Genomic DNA, 16,796 nt, shown 5'->3' with positions numbered 1-16,796 from the left:
ATCCCATCAGGGCTGCGACCAGCTAAAGCCACGACTCGTGAAGTGCATGCATTTTCAGCACATCTGCCACCTCGTGGGGCCTGCAGGAGGCTGACGTCCAAGAGCCTCTGCACAGCATCGAAGCGTGTTGGCTCTGGCCTGAGACCGCAGGTGCGCTCTGGCCCTGCCTCCCTGGACAAGTCAGACAAGCCCTCGAAGCCTCAGCTTTGTCATCTGTAGGAGGCATGTAAGACTAGTCCCTTCCTGGGGCACCTGGGTGACTCAGTCAGTTGAGCGTCTGCCTGCCTTCGGCTCAGGTCATGATCTCCAGGTCCTGGGATCGGGCTCCCTGCTCAGTGGGGAGTCTGGTTGTCCCTCTCCCTCTGCTCCCCCTCCCCCCGCGCCCGCTGGTGCGTGCACAAGCACACACTCTTCTCTCTCTAGCTCTCGCTCTCAAATAAAATCTTAAAAAAAAAAGGGGGGGGGTCACCTGGATGGCTCAGTGGGTTAAGTGTCTGCCTTCAGTTCAGGTCATGATCCCAGGGAACCCACTTCTCGCTCTGTCTCTCCCTCCCCTCCGAGCTTGTGCTCTCTCGCTCACTCTCTTTCTCTCAAATAAATAAATCAAATCTTTAAAAATGTGTGTGTGTGTGTGTGTGTGTGTGTGTGTACACAGAGAGAGAGAGAGAGGGAGAGACTAGTCCCATCCTAATACAGTTGTTCTGGGGGGAATGTGATAATATATGCAAATCACTTAACACCTTGCTGTTACTGCTTCTGGTACCAGCTCATGATTTCAGGATCAAAACTGACCTCGGTAGAGACTGGAAAGGGCCTTCCTTGATTTGGACAGTTTGTTTTCTCCCCGGGTCATAACCACACTGTGGGGAAATTTTTAAAAATCCCCTCTGCCCCAGGTACTGATCCCTTCCTACCTCCCCACAACTCTTGGCAACCCCTGATCTTTTTACTGTCTCCATAGTTTTGCCTTTTCCAGAATGTCATGTAGTTGGAATCATACGGTATGGAGACTTTTCAGATTGACTTCTTTCGCTGAGCAATATGCATTTAAGCTTCTTCCATGTCTTCTCACGGTCTGATAGCTCATTTCTTTTTATCTCTGAATAATATTCCATTGTCTGGATGTATCCGTTTGCTTATCCACTCACCTGCTGAAGGACATCTTGTTTGCTTCGAAGTTTGGGCAATTATGATTAAAGCTGCTATAAACATAATCTGCGTGCAGTCTTTTGTGTGGACCTAAGTTTTCAACTCATTTGGGTAAATACATAGGAGCATGATGGTTGGGCAATATGTTAAGACTGCCTTTTAAGGGCGCCTGGGTGGCTCAGTTGTTAAGCGTCTGCCTTCGGCTCAGGTCATGATCTCAGGGTCCTGGGATCCGAGCCCCACATCGGGCTCCCTGCTCCGCGGGAAGTCTGCTTCTCCCTCTCCCCTCCCCCTGCTTGTGTCTCTGTCAAATAAATAAATAAAATCTTTAAAAAAAAAAAAGACTGCCTTTTAATCTCATAATACATGAATACAATCACATTGGATTCAACTGATATACATATTAGTTAGGAGTCTTGCATTTATATGCATATATGAAAATAGCCCATGTTTTTGGTTTGTGTGCACTATAGTTTGGGTTTTTTCAAGGTCGTTACAGTTTTGTAGAATAACTCGGGAAATTTTCATCGTTTTCCATGCTCCGTAAAATTTATATAAACTAGGTATTATATGTTCCTTAAAGATTTACAGAACTTGAGGTGCCTGGGTGGGCTCAGATGGTTAAGCGTCTGACTTCAGCTCAGGTCATGGTCTCCGGGTCCTGGGACCGAGCCTCATGTTGGGCTCCCAGCTCAGCGGGGAGCCTGCTTCTCCCTCTCCCTCTGCGCCCCCCCGACCCCGTTCATGCTCTCCCTGTCTCAAATGAATACATAAAATCCTAAAAAAAAAGATTTACATAACTGGTCCCTTATACAGTCTGGGCTCATGACCTTATATATCTTCGACTGCCTTTTTTCTTTTCTTTCTTTCCCTTTTTTCATTCCCTTCCTCCCTCCCTCCCTTCCTTTTTTTTTGCTATCTTAACCATTTTTAGGTGTACAGTTCAGTAGTAATTCACATTGTTACGCAGCAGATATCCAGAACTTTTTCATCTTGCAAAGTAAAACTCTATACCCATTAAACAGCAACTCTTCATTTACCCCTCCCCCAGTCCCTGGAAACCACTGTTCTGTTTCTATAATTTTAACTACTTTAAATAACCTCATATAAGGGGAATCAGACAGTATGTCTTTTTGTGGTTTCACATGTCAAGTTTATTCATGTTGCAGCATGTGTCAAAACTTCCTTTCTCTTTAAGGCTGAACAATGTTCCATTATATGTATGGACAACGTTTTATTTATTCATTCATCTCTTGATGGACACTTGGATTGTTTCTACCTTTTAGCTACTGTGAACAATGCTGCTATGAACATGGGTATGCAAATATCACTTTGAAATCCTACTTTCAATTCTTTTGAATATATACACCCGGAAGTGGGATTGTTGGGTCATATGGTAATTCAATTTTTAATTTTTTTGAGTAACCTCCAAACGGTTTTCAATAACAGCTGTACCTTTGGGTAGATACGTGACATTTGATGTTCCCAGCAGTGCACAAGGGTTCCAGTTTCTGTACATTCTAACCCTTGCTGTTGTCTGTTTCATCGAAGCCATGATGAGTGATATCCCACTGTGGTTTGATTTGCATTTACCTAAAGATTAGTGATATTAAGCATCTTTTCAAAAGCTTGTAGATCTTTGCATATAACATCTTCGGAGAAATTCACTTTGCCCTTTTTAAAATCAGATTCTTTTTCTTCTTCTTGAATTGTGGTTCTTTATATGTTCTGGATATTAACCCCTTATCAGATACATTATTTGCAAAGATTTCCTCCCATTCTGTGGGTTGCCTTTTCACTCTGATTATTCCCTTTGATGCACAGATTTTTTTAAGTCAGATGTAATCTCATTTTGCTTCGTTGCATGTAATGTGCTTTTGGTGTCATATGCAAAAAATCATTGCCAAATCCAAAGCCATGAAGTTTTCTCATGTTTTCTTCTAGGCGTTTTATAGTTTTAGGTCTTCAATCCATTTAGAGCTATTTTTTGTATTTGGTGTAAGGTAAGGGTCCAATTTCATTCTTTTGCAAGAGGATATCCTATTTTCCTGACATCTACTTTCCCTATTGAATGGTGTAGGCACTCATGTTGAAGATATTTGACCCTATATGCAAGGGTTTATTTCTGGGCTCTCTATTCTATCCTATTGGTCTGTATGTCTGTCTTTATACTAGTACCACATATTTTTTTTAATAAAAAATTGAGGTATAATTGAAATATAACATTAGTTTCAGGCATATAACATGCATGATTATTTGTATATATTGCAAAATGATCACAATGTGTAATTAACACCCAAACACTGTTTTGATTACTGTAGGTTTGTAAAAAGATTTGACATCAGGCAATGTGCGAGACCTTCCTTCTTTATTCTTTTGACTAGTTTCTTTGTTTTATAGTGATTAGTCTATTTTTCTATTATTCCTTAATTCTGTAACTTTGTATTTCCATAGAAAATTTGATTTTTAATTTATAGGTAGGCTTGGTAGACTTGTTTTTAAAAAGATTTATTTATTTGAGAGAGTGAGCAGGGGGAGGGGCAGAGGGAGAGAGAATCTTAAGCAGACTCCCCACTGATCGCAGAGCCCAACGCAGGGCTCGATATCCCCACCCTGAGATTATGACCTGAGCCAAAATCGAGTAGGACACCTGACTGAGCCACCCAGGCGCCCCTATAGGTAGACTTTTTATATCATGTTCTATAATTTAAAAAAACCTTGCAATTTCATAAATCCCTGTTTGTGTTTTTCACCTATTTTTAAAATTCTGATTTGCCAAAAGTATGTCTCATTTTTGTTTTTAACCAATCAGCCTATTCGTTTTTTGTGAAGTTTATTATTAATCCTTCCTATATTTTTTGTAATTTTGTTATTTTACTTTTTTTTAGGGAGGGGGGAGGGGCAGAGGGAAAGGGAGAAAATCTGAAGCCTCCTACTCTGTGCTGAGCATGGGTCCAGGAGCCTGGCATGTGGCTTACTCTTACAACCTTGAGATCATGACCCAAGCAGAAAGCCAACTGTGCCATCCAGGCGCCCCTTACTAGCTTCTTAAATTATCTTCAGACTTTCTTTGCTAAATATTTTTCTCTGAATAGCCTTTGGCCCAAGTCCCCCGAGTTTTGATATATAGCACTGTTACTCATTTTGAAGTTGGCCCAAATGGTTTATTCCAGATTATTCTTTAACCTAGGAGTTAAGAACTGTATTTTAAAAAAAGTTCTAAGATGTATTTCTAAGATATATTTTTGGCCTTCTTTTCTAACTCTCTTCAGTGAAAACTACCGCATTCTATTCAACTGAATGTGTCCTGGATGATGTCAGAACTGACTTTCAAAGTGGGGGTGGGGAAGGCTCCCAAACATCCCTCCCTCTTACACCCCTGATGTAAGATGGGCCCGCTAGGTGTTGAGACACAACATTTCAGGGCTTCTTCCCATGAAAGGCCTGGGGTACCCGAGACTGAGGTGAGATGGGCTTGGCCTTTGTGATGGGAACTCTTTTCTAATCCACAGTGCCGACTTCACCCTCCCTCCAGGTTCCCGCTACTTCCACGCTTTGACCATCATGCAGACAGGTCACTCCACTGCTCCCGGATATAGGGCAACTCCCTATTGTTAACATCCTGGCAGTCATCAGGACTGTACTAGTACCAATAAAAAAGATTAAATGTACCAACAACTAAAATGCTGTTAAGTTCCTTAATCCTTTCAACAGTTTTCCTTAGTGGTTTATCTGCAACTTGAATCAAGAGCTCATATGCAGAAACATAAATGAGCTCCAATCCAATGTTTTGAGGCTGCGTGTAGGCAAATTAAAAACCCCTCCCCCCAACCTTTCGTTAACTCACTGTAACAGGAGTCACTCACTGCCCCAGAACGACACAGGTCTCATTTAATTCTCACAGTTTTAAGAGGTAGGTCTCATTTCCCTTACCTACACGTGAAGAAACGAAGGCTTGAAAGATGAAAACCATTTGCCTAATGACGTAAAGCTAAAGGTTTGCAATCTGGGCTAATCCCAGAGTCCTGACTCTGAACCATTATACTCTGATGTCCAAGAAAACTCGAATTAAACTCAACCTAGCAAATTTCTTTCTTCAAATTACAGGGCTATTTCATTTGGTTTAAGTTCCTGGTGAATATTTAGAAAAAAGTCCTGTGACTGAAACAGAGGAAATGAGAAATTGTCTACAGGATATGGAGGTAATGACAAAAATTCCAGCGAATTTTGAGCTTCCTGTAGGATCTGTCCTGCAGTTCTCTTAGGTTCTTAGCATCAAGCACTCCTCAGATGCAAGGTTCTGGGTGCAGCCAAGATAGTATTCCCACTTTTTTTTAAAGATTTGGAGGGACAGAAAGCACACCCGCCTGGGGGGGGGGGCAGAGGGAGAGGGTGCAGCAGACTCCCCGCCGAGCAGGGAGCCCAATTCGGGACTCAGTCCCAGGACCCTGAGATCATGACCCAAGCCAAAGGCAGACGCTGAATGTACCGAGTCACCCAAGTGCCCCGACAGTATGTGACTACAGATGGGAACACTGAGGCCTAGCGGGCCAGGACCACGCAGCCTCCTAGAGGTGTGCACGGTGCCACCGCGCTCCGTGCTTCTCACCTGTGTTCGCAGATTCACTGTCTGGGAGCATCCAGACCCCGTCAGAGAGGTTCATTCGGTCCTTGAAAGCTAGCTAGGTCAGGTAGACAGTGAACACTGCTCCTCTGGGGTTCCTCTGCCCTTCCCCATGGTCCACCGCCACCCCCAGGCTTCCTGAGAATCCGTCGTGAGAGCAGAGAATGACTACCATCCAGGCCACCTAGAAAACTTGCTTTTCTTAGGTTAGTAAGCTAGGGTAGGAGGATGTAATATTTCTTTCTTTTAGGGTCCTTTAATCTCATCTCTATGATGTGGGATAGGTCAACAATTCCAGAAGGGTTGCTTTCAGCTCAGAACAGAACCAAAACAAGATGAAATTAAAACTGGCATAGAATTAAAAACGTGTATGATGAACATGTCTTTTCCCACATAGTTTTATGTAGATCTCTGCTTTGGATTCTATCAAATTATCTGTATGGCTTAAAACAAAACGAATAGCTATAGAAGGGAGAGGAAAATGGAAATAGTATTAGCATTAGTTGAGGACTGGGTTCTAAGTACCCTAAGATACTCTCAGTTCTTAAAAACAATGACCGAAATAGTACTCATCCATGGTACAGGTGTCAACGCTGAGGCTGAGACGAGTTAACACACCCAAGTTCACAAGGCTGTGAATCATGAGGTAAACTTCAAATCCATGCCTGAACCCAAACTGCATTCTCCTTCAGACAACACTGTCTCTGGAAGTTCATGTGGAAAGGAAACGAACACCTCCAGGTAAAGGTAAGTGATTTAATTTAATCCTCAAAACAACCTTGAAGAAATATCATCAAGTTTAATCCTATGAAGTGTGTAATCACTCTATGTAATTAGACAGAGATCCTAAATACTAATCAAAAGATAGGAATACCATCAGAGTAATCAGTAGCCCCAGATTAGCATCCATGTGATAAAAATATTTGCTTTTCCTTAAATCAGAGTAAACTTGAATGGGCAATCTGAATTATAATTGAGGTACAGAAGGGTATTTTAGCTAGAGAAAAACACAAGACCAGGTTTATTTCATACAAGGTTATTCACACATTTTTCATTTTCTAATTTATACATAATATACAAAGTGAAGATAACATTATTTCATATGAACCAAGAAGAGCCAGGACTTAGACAAACTGGTCCAGAAACAATCCATATCAAAAGGAGACACTCAAGAGTAAAGTCTAAGTGGTTCTGCCCAATTAAAGTTTCTTTATTCTGAAATGTGATGTTCAGATTTTAGCAAAATTCCATGCCAACTTATTAAATGGTGGAATCAGAGAGGTGGGCACCAAAATGGCAGACCATAAAATTTCTACAATAATAGATATTCTTCTAGAACAGGCCCCAAAGTATTGGGAAGATGGGGTTGTCAACACTGGGATACATGGGAACATCAAAACCCTAGAAAGGTTCCATTTCCCAGCCATCCCCTAGGGCTTTCTAAATTTGCAACTGCCTGTGCCAACAGAGGGTAGGAAAAAGGAAAACCAGGAATTCAACTGTGCAAATCCAGGAAAGTCACTTATCAATCTCCAACAGGAACAACTTGGATCATGATCAGCTCACAACCATGAGCTGATACTGGAAACAAATTTCGACACGGGGCCAAGACACTCTGAGGCTGGCAAAAAAAGTAGGACTGGGTGAAAGAGAGCAGTGTTCTATGTAAGGGGAAAAGCACTGCCACTGGGACTGGGACATGCTGATGAACCAGTAGGACTATGATGAGAGGGGACAGTGACAGGTGGTTGGATTTAATGGACTCAACATGGAATGTCGGGTTAGAAAACTAGAGTAACTCAACATCAAACAAGTAAAAGTATGCCTGGCACCCCAAACTTTATACCATTATTTTTAGGCTCATGATATGAACAGCTAAGTGATAAAACCTTTATATTCAATATTGTGCTCAGAAGAATGATTTTCTTCTGCAGACTTCCAAGAAAAAATCCCTTACATGTTCAATCGAAGGAGATAGCATGATTCATTAGTTTTCAGCACTAAACAGAAGTGGGTCAACATAAATGGTTTTATACAAAATACTGACTTCAACAAAATACAAAGCACTTTCTTTATCTTTCAGAAACTGAATATACAAAGCAAGTTTTTTTTTCCAAAATATTTTCATAGGCAAAGGATTAAAAACGATTTTAATTATACACATATGGTCACAATTTTGCCTTAAAAAGATTGTTGGGAAATGTACATAAGGCCGCTTGTAAATGTACATCATGTTACTGTTATGTCTTCCAGAGAAAAAAATGTTATCATACAGATTTGCTCTTACTTGGGAATAGGCTATTCAAAAATACAGTACTCTTCTGTACAAAGAAAAAAGTCACATCACATTTAATAAGATGGAAAAAGCATTGGCCTCCATGGTAACCAAATATCTCAGTCCAATACTTTCTTATTATGCACAATACCCTGACTTCTTGAAAGTGATCCAAATCCTAGTATGTCCATATTAACAGAGTCAACAACTATGTTATAAAAGAAAACGTTTCCCACAATAATAAAAAGAAAGCTGGTTCATACTTCTGAAACCATATAAAGATAAAAAATTTTTTAAAAAATCACTCTCGATTTGGAGAAATAAATTTACATTATACAACACTATATGCCAGGTCAAAGAGGGCAGGGACATAAATGTACACTAAAATGCAAATGTTTCCCAAAGAGATAAAACAAATTCCATTTACAGCATGAAGGTTTACAAATGTACACCTGTACAACCAAGGAAAGCATCACTACTAAATTAGCAAGGCTTTTATAATAAACATTGAAACAAGATTTGCTTTCAAAGTGTAAACTTACATCTATTACTACACACACAATGCATATATTTATAGGAAGCAAAAAAAGCTATCTGAATATGTAGTCATGCTTAAATGTTGAGCTATCAAATTCACTTTTCAGTGGCCCCTTTCACCTCTATCTGATTCCTACTTTCTCAAAATCTACTATGAAAAAGCAAAATAAAGCTCAACACTTCCTCAACATGTCCTTGTAATTCTATAAGCAAAACAATATACAAATTTCCACTCTTTCTCAGATTGCAAACCAAACTGAAAAGTTAAAAAGGGACTTAACTTTTCAATTAGTGCATTTAACTGAATGGAAGTGTCACCATGATTTTTTTTTTTTCCTACCTCTTACAACAATTACATATGTAAGTATATACAATACTTCTGTACATTGCCAGAGACGTTTTAGGGCAGTATTTGTATTAAAATCACATCCACTGTAAATAATATAAGTTCTTTTCATCTCAAATCATTTAATTCTTGTCTTACTTGCCGAGTTTTTAGTTGCATGATAGTTTGTGAATTACCAAAATACAACTTAACTTTCTTTTTAAAATATTAATATTTATGCAGTTGATTGTTAATCGGTTATAAAAGGCTTCACACAAAGGACAAAAAAAAAAAAAATAAGGACTATATTTCTATATACATCTCTATAAACCTGTTGTGCTATGGGGTCCGTAGACCTACCAGACTGCAAGCCAGTTTATTAAAAGAATACTGTACTTTTTCCTTTAAAAACTATTTTTGTGACTTTACAAGGTAAAAATTTACAAAATATGTGACAGCTTTTTTTTTTTTTTTTTGATAGTTACATCATATACAGGCATTCTGTGCTTTGCCAGCAATCCAATCTGATAGGTCTCCACTCAGGGCTGAATATAATTTATAATTCACCACCCCCCCCCAAATATACACAAGAACCTTAAAAAATTTACAAATGGATGAATAAAGTCAATAAATAGTTTTGCTTTAAAAAAAAATTTTGAAGATTCATAGTTGAGTTGTGTTTTGATAATTCACAAAAGAAACGTTCTTTTCACATGGTTATATCATCTTCTTTCTCTTTTCCCTTTACAGCATTCCATTTGGTGGTCCTCCAATAGGCCCTAGATCTGGGCTATTTTTCAAATAATATTTTTCCAACTTGGCCAGTATATGCTTCCCATATGTGTATTTGCGCAAAGTAGTAATGTGAGGTCGAATCTGAAAAACAAATAATCTGCTTAGTAAATCTTAATTATTTTAGTTTCTGGTTTCTTAAAAAATCACTCCTCAATATCGGTGATTTAGAAGAATAATTGGATTTTAATATTCAAATCCTTTAAAGAAAGTTGTTTGCAAAAGCAGTTCATTCTACTGAATCTCTCCAAACTTCTACTCTCAAAATTGTTCAATGAATAAACAAACCACTACTTCTAAACTATTACAAATGCAAATAGCAGAGGGGTTCCAAACATAGCAGGAAAGCATCACTAGTGAACTATTAAGTTCTTAAAAAGTTGATGAAGGCAGAAATTTCTAGCTCAAGTCTGCTGGATAAAAATTCAATAAAAATGGAGCAAAAGACATGAATAGCAATCAGATATGTGATGGCTAATACATTTAAATTGTTCAGTATCTCACTAATACTTTTTTAAAAATGCAAATAAAAAGAATCATATCATTATCTTTCCACCCAGACTAGCAAAAGAAAATTTTTTAAGATTTTACTCATTTATGAGAGAGAGACAGAGGGAGAGAGCGAGCACGTCAGGGGAGGGGAAGAGGAAGAGGGAGAAGCAGGCTCCCCCCTAAGCAGGGAGCCCGACGTGGGGCTTGATCCAAGGACCCTGGGATCATGACCTAAGCCGAAGACAGATACTTAACCGACTGAGTCACCCAGGTGCTCCAGACTGGCAAAAATTTTATAAGGAATAACAACTGGTACTGATGAGATGATGACAAAACAGGCATTCTTCTTATATACTGGTAGATGTGCAAATGTGCACAGATTTTTTGAGAGCAACCTGGCAATATCTATCAACACGTAAAATGTTTACATACTTTGAACCAGCAATTCCGGAAACACCTAAGAATTTATTCTACAAAAACAGGTAATTATGCAAAGACATTCATATACAGCACTCTTTATGACAGTTAAAAAAAACTAGAAACAATCCGAATGTCATAAATAATATTGGTTAAATAATGTAGTTATTAAAAATAAGACTGACAATTTTTGTAAGTCTTATATTTTTTAAGCAGAAATATTACATTTTTAAAAAGTTAAAAAAATTTATGATCTTACATTTCTCTTTATATGACAAGAGGTCCAAAGAAGTTATATGTCCAGTTCTTTTTTAAGATGTTATTTATTTATTTGAGAGAGAGAGTGAGACAGAGAGAGCATGACAAGGGTGAGGCGCAGAGGGAGAAGCAGACTCCATGCCAAGCAGGGAACCTGACGTAGGACTCGATCCCAGGACCCCGGGATCATACCCTGAGCCGAAGGCAGACGTTTAACCAACTGAGCAACCAAGGCACCCCTTGTCCCGTTTCTTAAATGAACTGATTTAGAAAAAGACTGGGTATTTAATATTTCTTCCAGTATTCTTTTTAACAGTTTTCCCATGGAAATTAATGCAGTTTAAAAGAATCATTAGATTCTAGAGAGCAAACAGCTTGTTTAAAAAAAAAAAAAACCCAATCAAATCAAAATAAATTCTCTTTAGGAAAATGTTTTGGGTTAGCGAGAAAACCTAATTAGATTTTAAAATTAATGTTCAACCCATGTATTATGGCAAACCAAATATATTTAAATAAGATAGGGATGGGCAATGCTAAAGATAGGTAAACAGATGAGAAATGAACGTGATTTTATTGAGACTTTAGGAATTTAATGAAACAGTACACCATACCTACATTTGTCAAAGGTTATCCATTGATTTCTAGAAAGCTAAAATTGTAGCCTGAAAGTCACACAAATTGAATCATCTATTTTAAGTGCTATAAACTATATTACCTTGTGCATGATTATCTTTCTCTGAGCAGGTTCAGCCATATCAATCATCTTCTGAACCACATAATTGGCATACTGGTCCTTCATCATGGTGTATAAGGCACTGTGAGGACCATCATTCTGGCAGCAAACTTCGTCAATCAGTAAAGCTCTCTCAGCACGGGAGGCATGAGTAACACACTTTTCTACTACGTTGCTAAAAATTAAGTATATACACAGAAAGTTATTTAAAAGATTATTTATTTCAGAGGGAGGTGGGGGGCAGAGGGAGAGAGAGCAGCAGACTCCCCACTGAGCAGAGAGCCCAATGCAGGGCTGGATCCCAGGATCCCGGGATCATGACCTGAGCCAAAGGCAGATGCCTAACCAACTGAGCCACCCAGGCACCCCCAAAAAGTTATTTTGTTACTTTTTTCTTTAAAGATTTATTTGAGAGTGAGAGGGCCCACACCCATGCAGGGGGAGGAGGGGTAGAAAGAGAGGGAGAGAGAAACCCAACTGGACTCCGGGCTGAACACAGAGACCAACTTGGGGCTTGATCTTGACGCTGAGATCACAAACTCGGCCAAAACCGAGAGTCGGATGCTTAACCAACTGTGCCACCGAGGCGCCCTGTATTCTGTTACTTTTTTCTTTATAGCAAAATATCCTTGGTTTTGAAAGAATCTGCTAAACACATCCGAAGATGTAAAAGTCAAGATGGTATTCTCTTGTAATTCTCTTACCCTTTCTTTACTTTTAAAACAGAAGTTAGTATCACAGAGGAACCCATACTGGATACCCTCAAGTTTAAATATATGCCTCTTAAAATAATGACTGTAATTCAAAAAGGACGAAATGAGGTCATTAGTAAGTCTGAGATTTTCATTAACATGCACTAAAAGAATTTGCAGTGATAGGTTTGGGGAGACAAATCACTTTCTGAATACAGACTTTAAAAATGGAATATATGTGGGCAAACCAATTTGTCATGTAAGAATACAAGCACCGTTCAGAAAGATTATGGTTTATTATTATTTTTTAAATTATTTTCAAAATTTTATTTATTTAAAAATGTTATTTATTTGTCAGACAGAGAGAGAGAAAGAGCACAAGCAGAGGGAGTGGCAGGCAGAGAGAGAAGCAGGCTCCCTGTTAGCCACAACACGATGCAGGACTCAAATCCCAGGACGCTGGGATCATGACCTGAGGCAAAGGCAGACACTTAACCCACTGAGCCACCCAGGTGCCCCAAGAAAGATTATGTTCTAATGCTATAGTCTACATGCATTTCTTTGTCTCCTGATAAAACCCAAAGAGCTAAAAGAACTGACCCTTGGAATTTGAAAATATTGCAATACCTGGCAAATTTGTGTTGACTCAGGGCTAAGACTTTTCCTCTGATTTCAGAAACAATTTTGCTTTTGTCTTCAGGTCGACCATGTTCCAGTACATGCTGAATAACGTAATTGCCATACTGATCCTAAGTATAGATATTTAAAAATTACTTTCCTTAAGTCATTCGTTAAGAATAATGATTATTCTTTAAAAAGATGTTAATTATTTTTTCTAAAAATTCAGCAGCATATAGTCAGTAGAACATACCAGGCTTTCTGTCTATGTGTTTCTACAGTGTGTTAATTTAGGAATAAATTATATTTCCCTAAACTTAACAATAAATAATATTTGCCTATGTTTTGAAGTATTTTCAAAAATACATAAACATTTAAAACTATTAGGGAATTTATACCTGTACCAACTGCTCTGTATGTTGGTGGAGTTCTTCTAAGATAGGTAAGGTCTGCTCTGCAGTACAATGCTCTAGGATGCGCTGGATCACTCTGCAGCCATAAGGATGAGTTGAAAGTACAAACACCTTAAAACAATTGGAAGAAATACATTTCCATTATCTGACATTTTTGGAAAGTTCTATGAGGCAGACAGGTTCCTGATGACATACATGCTGAATTTACTTAAAATAGAAGGGTGGGGAGTCACCTTCAATAAGACCACCACCCTGTTAGTAAAGACTGCAAAGCAGGGTGCTCAATTTAGGAGCTAACGGGTATTTTCTTTTCTTGCTCTTTTTTTAAAAAAGATTTTATTTATTTATTTGACACAGAGAGAGAGAGAGATCGAGCACACAAGCAGTGGGAGCAGCAGAGGGAGAGAGAGAAGCAGGCTCTCCGCTGAGCAGGGAGCCTAATCAATGCGGGTCTTGATCCCAGGACCCCAGGATCACGATCCAAGCTGAAGGCAGATGCCTAACTGACTGAGCCACCCAGGCACCCCTTTTTTTTTTTTTTAAGATTTTATTTATTTGAGAGAGAGAGAGAATGAGAAGGATAGGGAGAGAGAATCTGAAGCAGACTCCACACTGAGCACTGCCCGCCGTGGGGCTCGATCCCACAACCTCAAGATCATGACCTGAGCTGAAACCAAGAGCAGGATGTTAACTGACAGCCACCCAGGCACCCCAGGAGCTAACAGACATTTTGATCAAAAAGTACCAAACCAGAAGATGGAGGGCATGTAATAATGAAAACAGACTGCAAGGTGAGGGTAGTGCACAATATAATTAGCAGCTATTTATTACTATGTATTAGTTACAAATTGATACTTATTTTCTGTGTTTTACTAAAGGATCTGAAGTATTCCTTCCTTTCCTTCTCAAAAATTTGGAAAACACTGTTGGGTTCATAATTCTAAGACCTGTGATCCTAAAGTAGTATTATTAAACTCCTATTTCTACAGTTTTCAGCTTCAAAAAAATGAAGCTATCTATTGATGTACTCTATGGAAGAGGCAGAAATCATTGTATATTTACTGTTTTGTCTCCTATGTTTGTATGAAAGTACTGGGTATTATATAACTTGCGACTTACGAAAAATGTGTTAACACTCAAATTCTAAAAGAATGCCCTGCTAATTAGAAGCCAAAAATCAATCTTACTTGTCCTTTGAAAGCATCAATGATGAACTGTAGTGACTGTGGCTGAACACATTCAATACATTTTTGCACAACGTGGTTTCCATTCTGATCTTTCACACATTTGAGTACATGACCATCTAGCTCCTTTACCATTTCACTCTGCAAAAAGATGACATTTAAAAAATTACCTCATCAAGCAAGACATCAGGATTAAAAGTACAGAAGTATACTAAAAAATTTCTTTGCAATTTTTTAGATACCAGAGTTTAAAATCTGCCATCCCCAGAAGCCACTGATGGTGAGTATTATCAAAACATTTTTGCAGGATTGTAATGTAAATGACACTTACTGAAAAGTAACCTAGTGATGCTAAATTTGCCATATTTAAACAACTCTCTTCACTGTATACACCTTCTACTCATCTTTCTCAGCTGACAATATATATAATTAATTCAGAATTCTCCACTTTTTCTCTACTTAGCAACCCCCCTTACCTCAAAAAAATAAATTTTTAGTTTTTAAAAGACTTATTACTTATTTAGAGTGCACGCAAGTGGGGGGGGAGGGGCAGGCGGAGAGGGAGCCATGTGGAGCTTGATCTCACAACCATCAGAGCATGACCTGAGTGAAATCAAGAGTGGGACACTTAACTGACTGAGCCACCTAAGCACCTCTTTGGAAATGAATTCTAGGGAAATTTTAGATTTTTGTTACTTTAACTGGCAAAAATGACCCCTTTCATTTGTTTCTTTGCTCACTAATAAGGTTAAGCTTATTTACAGTAAGGTTTATTTACTAACTGCATTTTCTTCTAGCTAGTAATCATCATTTTTTAAAATAAATTTGTAAGCATTTATTAAACAAACACCTTAATCCTTAGAGAAAAATATAGGTAGCCACACGATAATCTGTGTCTTATTAGTACAACAGGAAATAGTATTGTGAAGAAATGGAGTACACACGTTTAAAGTCTCTCTCACCCAAAGAACTCTCAACTACATACTGATATAATTCTAGAGGAATTGTTAAGCCAAGATATAACACAGATGTTTAGCTATAAACTAACAAAATAAAATATTCTAAAGAATCCAAAAAATACCATTATTCATTAACAGGTTCACGTAAGGCTTATTCCCAGTGATTTATATTTTCAAATATTAAAGACATTTAAGATATCTTTATTATTTATTACTGAAGTATAACTGAGATTTAGTTTCAGGTGTACAACACAGTGATTTAACAATTATACAACTACACATTGCTCACCCCGAACGGTACAGTCACCGTAAAACGTTATTACATTACTGACTATATTCCCTATGCCGTATTTTTCATTTCCATGACTTTTTATAACTTTTTTTTTTTTAAGATTTTATTTACTTATTTGGGAGAGAGAGAATGAGAGACAGAGAGCAGGAGAGGTAGGAGGGTCAGAGGGAAAAGCAGACTCCCTGCTGAACAGGGAGCCCGATGTGGGACTTGATTCCGGGACTCCAGGATCATGACCTGAGCCGAAGGCAGTCGCTTAACCAACTGAGCCACCCAGGCGCCCCTCATTTCCATGACTTTTTAATTTTATAACTGAAAGTTTATACCTCTTAATTCCCTTCACCTGTTGCCTCCCCCACCTGCCACCCACTACCCCTCTTGAGTTTGTTGTTTGTTCTGTTTATCAGATTCCACATGTAAGTGAAATCAAAGGTATCTGTCCTTCCTTTGACTTATTTCACTTAGTATAATGCCTTCTAGGTCCACCCGTGTTATTGCAAATGGCAAAATCTCATTGTTTTTAAAGATTTTATTTATTCATTTGAGAGAAAGAAAGACAAAGAGATATCATGAGCAAGGGGGAGGGGTAGAGGGAGAAGCAGACTCCCTGCTGAGTAGGGAGCCCAACGACGCAAGACTCAATCCCAGGACTCTGATCCGAAGACAGACGCTTAACCAACTGAGCCACCCAGGCACCCAAGATCACATTCTTTAAAATATCTTTAAAATGGGCGCCTGGGTGGCTCAGTCATTAAGCGTCTGCCTTCGGCTCAGGTCATGATCCCAGGGTCCTGGGATCGAGTCCTGCATCGGGCTCCCTGCTGGCAGGAAGCCTGCTTCTCGCTCTCCCACCCACCCTGCTTGTGTTCCTGCTCTCGCTATCTCTGTCAAATAAATAAATAAAATCTTTAAAAAAAAAAATAAAATATCATTTTTTTTTTTAAAGATTTTATTTATTTGACAGAGAGAGACACAGTGAGAGAGGGAACACAAGCAGGGGGAGTGGGAGAGGGAGAAGTAGGCTCCCCGCTGAGCA

At 38.8% G+C, this 16,796-nt stretch overlaps 1 protein-coding gene across 7 annotated transcripts in view; it reads right to left on the bottom strand.

Annotated features, from left to right (window-relative positions):
- Positions 1 to 6,764: 6,764 nt before the first annotated feature.
- The window catches only part of PUM2 (pumilio RNA binding family member 2), a 102,649-nt gene continuing 92,617 nt past the window's right edge, over positions 6,765 to 16,796 (bottom strand). For all 7 annotated transcript variants that reach the window (XM_081797136.1, XM_081797134.1, XM_081797137.1 and 4 more), the window contains 5 exons: positions 14,513 to 14,650; positions 13,311 to 13,436; positions 12,922 to 13,043; positions 11,585 to 11,777; positions 6,765 to 9,786 (listed from right to left, as the gene is read on the bottom strand). In XM_081797136.1, the coding sequence (XP_081653262.1) occupies positions 9,655 to 9,786; positions 11,585 to 11,777; positions 12,922 to 13,043; positions 13,311 to 13,436; positions 14,513 to 14,650 (711 nt within the window). In that variant the 3' untranslated portion in view covers positions 6,765 to 9,654. The remainder of the gene's footprint in view (positions 9,787 to 11,584; positions 11,778 to 12,921; positions 13,044 to 13,310; positions 13,437 to 14,512; positions 14,651 to 16,796) is intronic.

Source organism: Leptonychotes weddellii, chromosome 10 (genome assembly GCF_054177405.1).
Source record: "Leptonychotes weddellii isolate Sample4059 chromosome 10, ASM5417740v2, whole genome shotgun sequence".
Lineage (NCBI taxonomy): Eukaryota > Metazoa > Chordata > Mammalia > Carnivora > Phocidae > Leptonychotes > Leptonychotes weddellii.
This window is presented reverse-complemented; position numbering and strand designations above follow the sequence as displayed.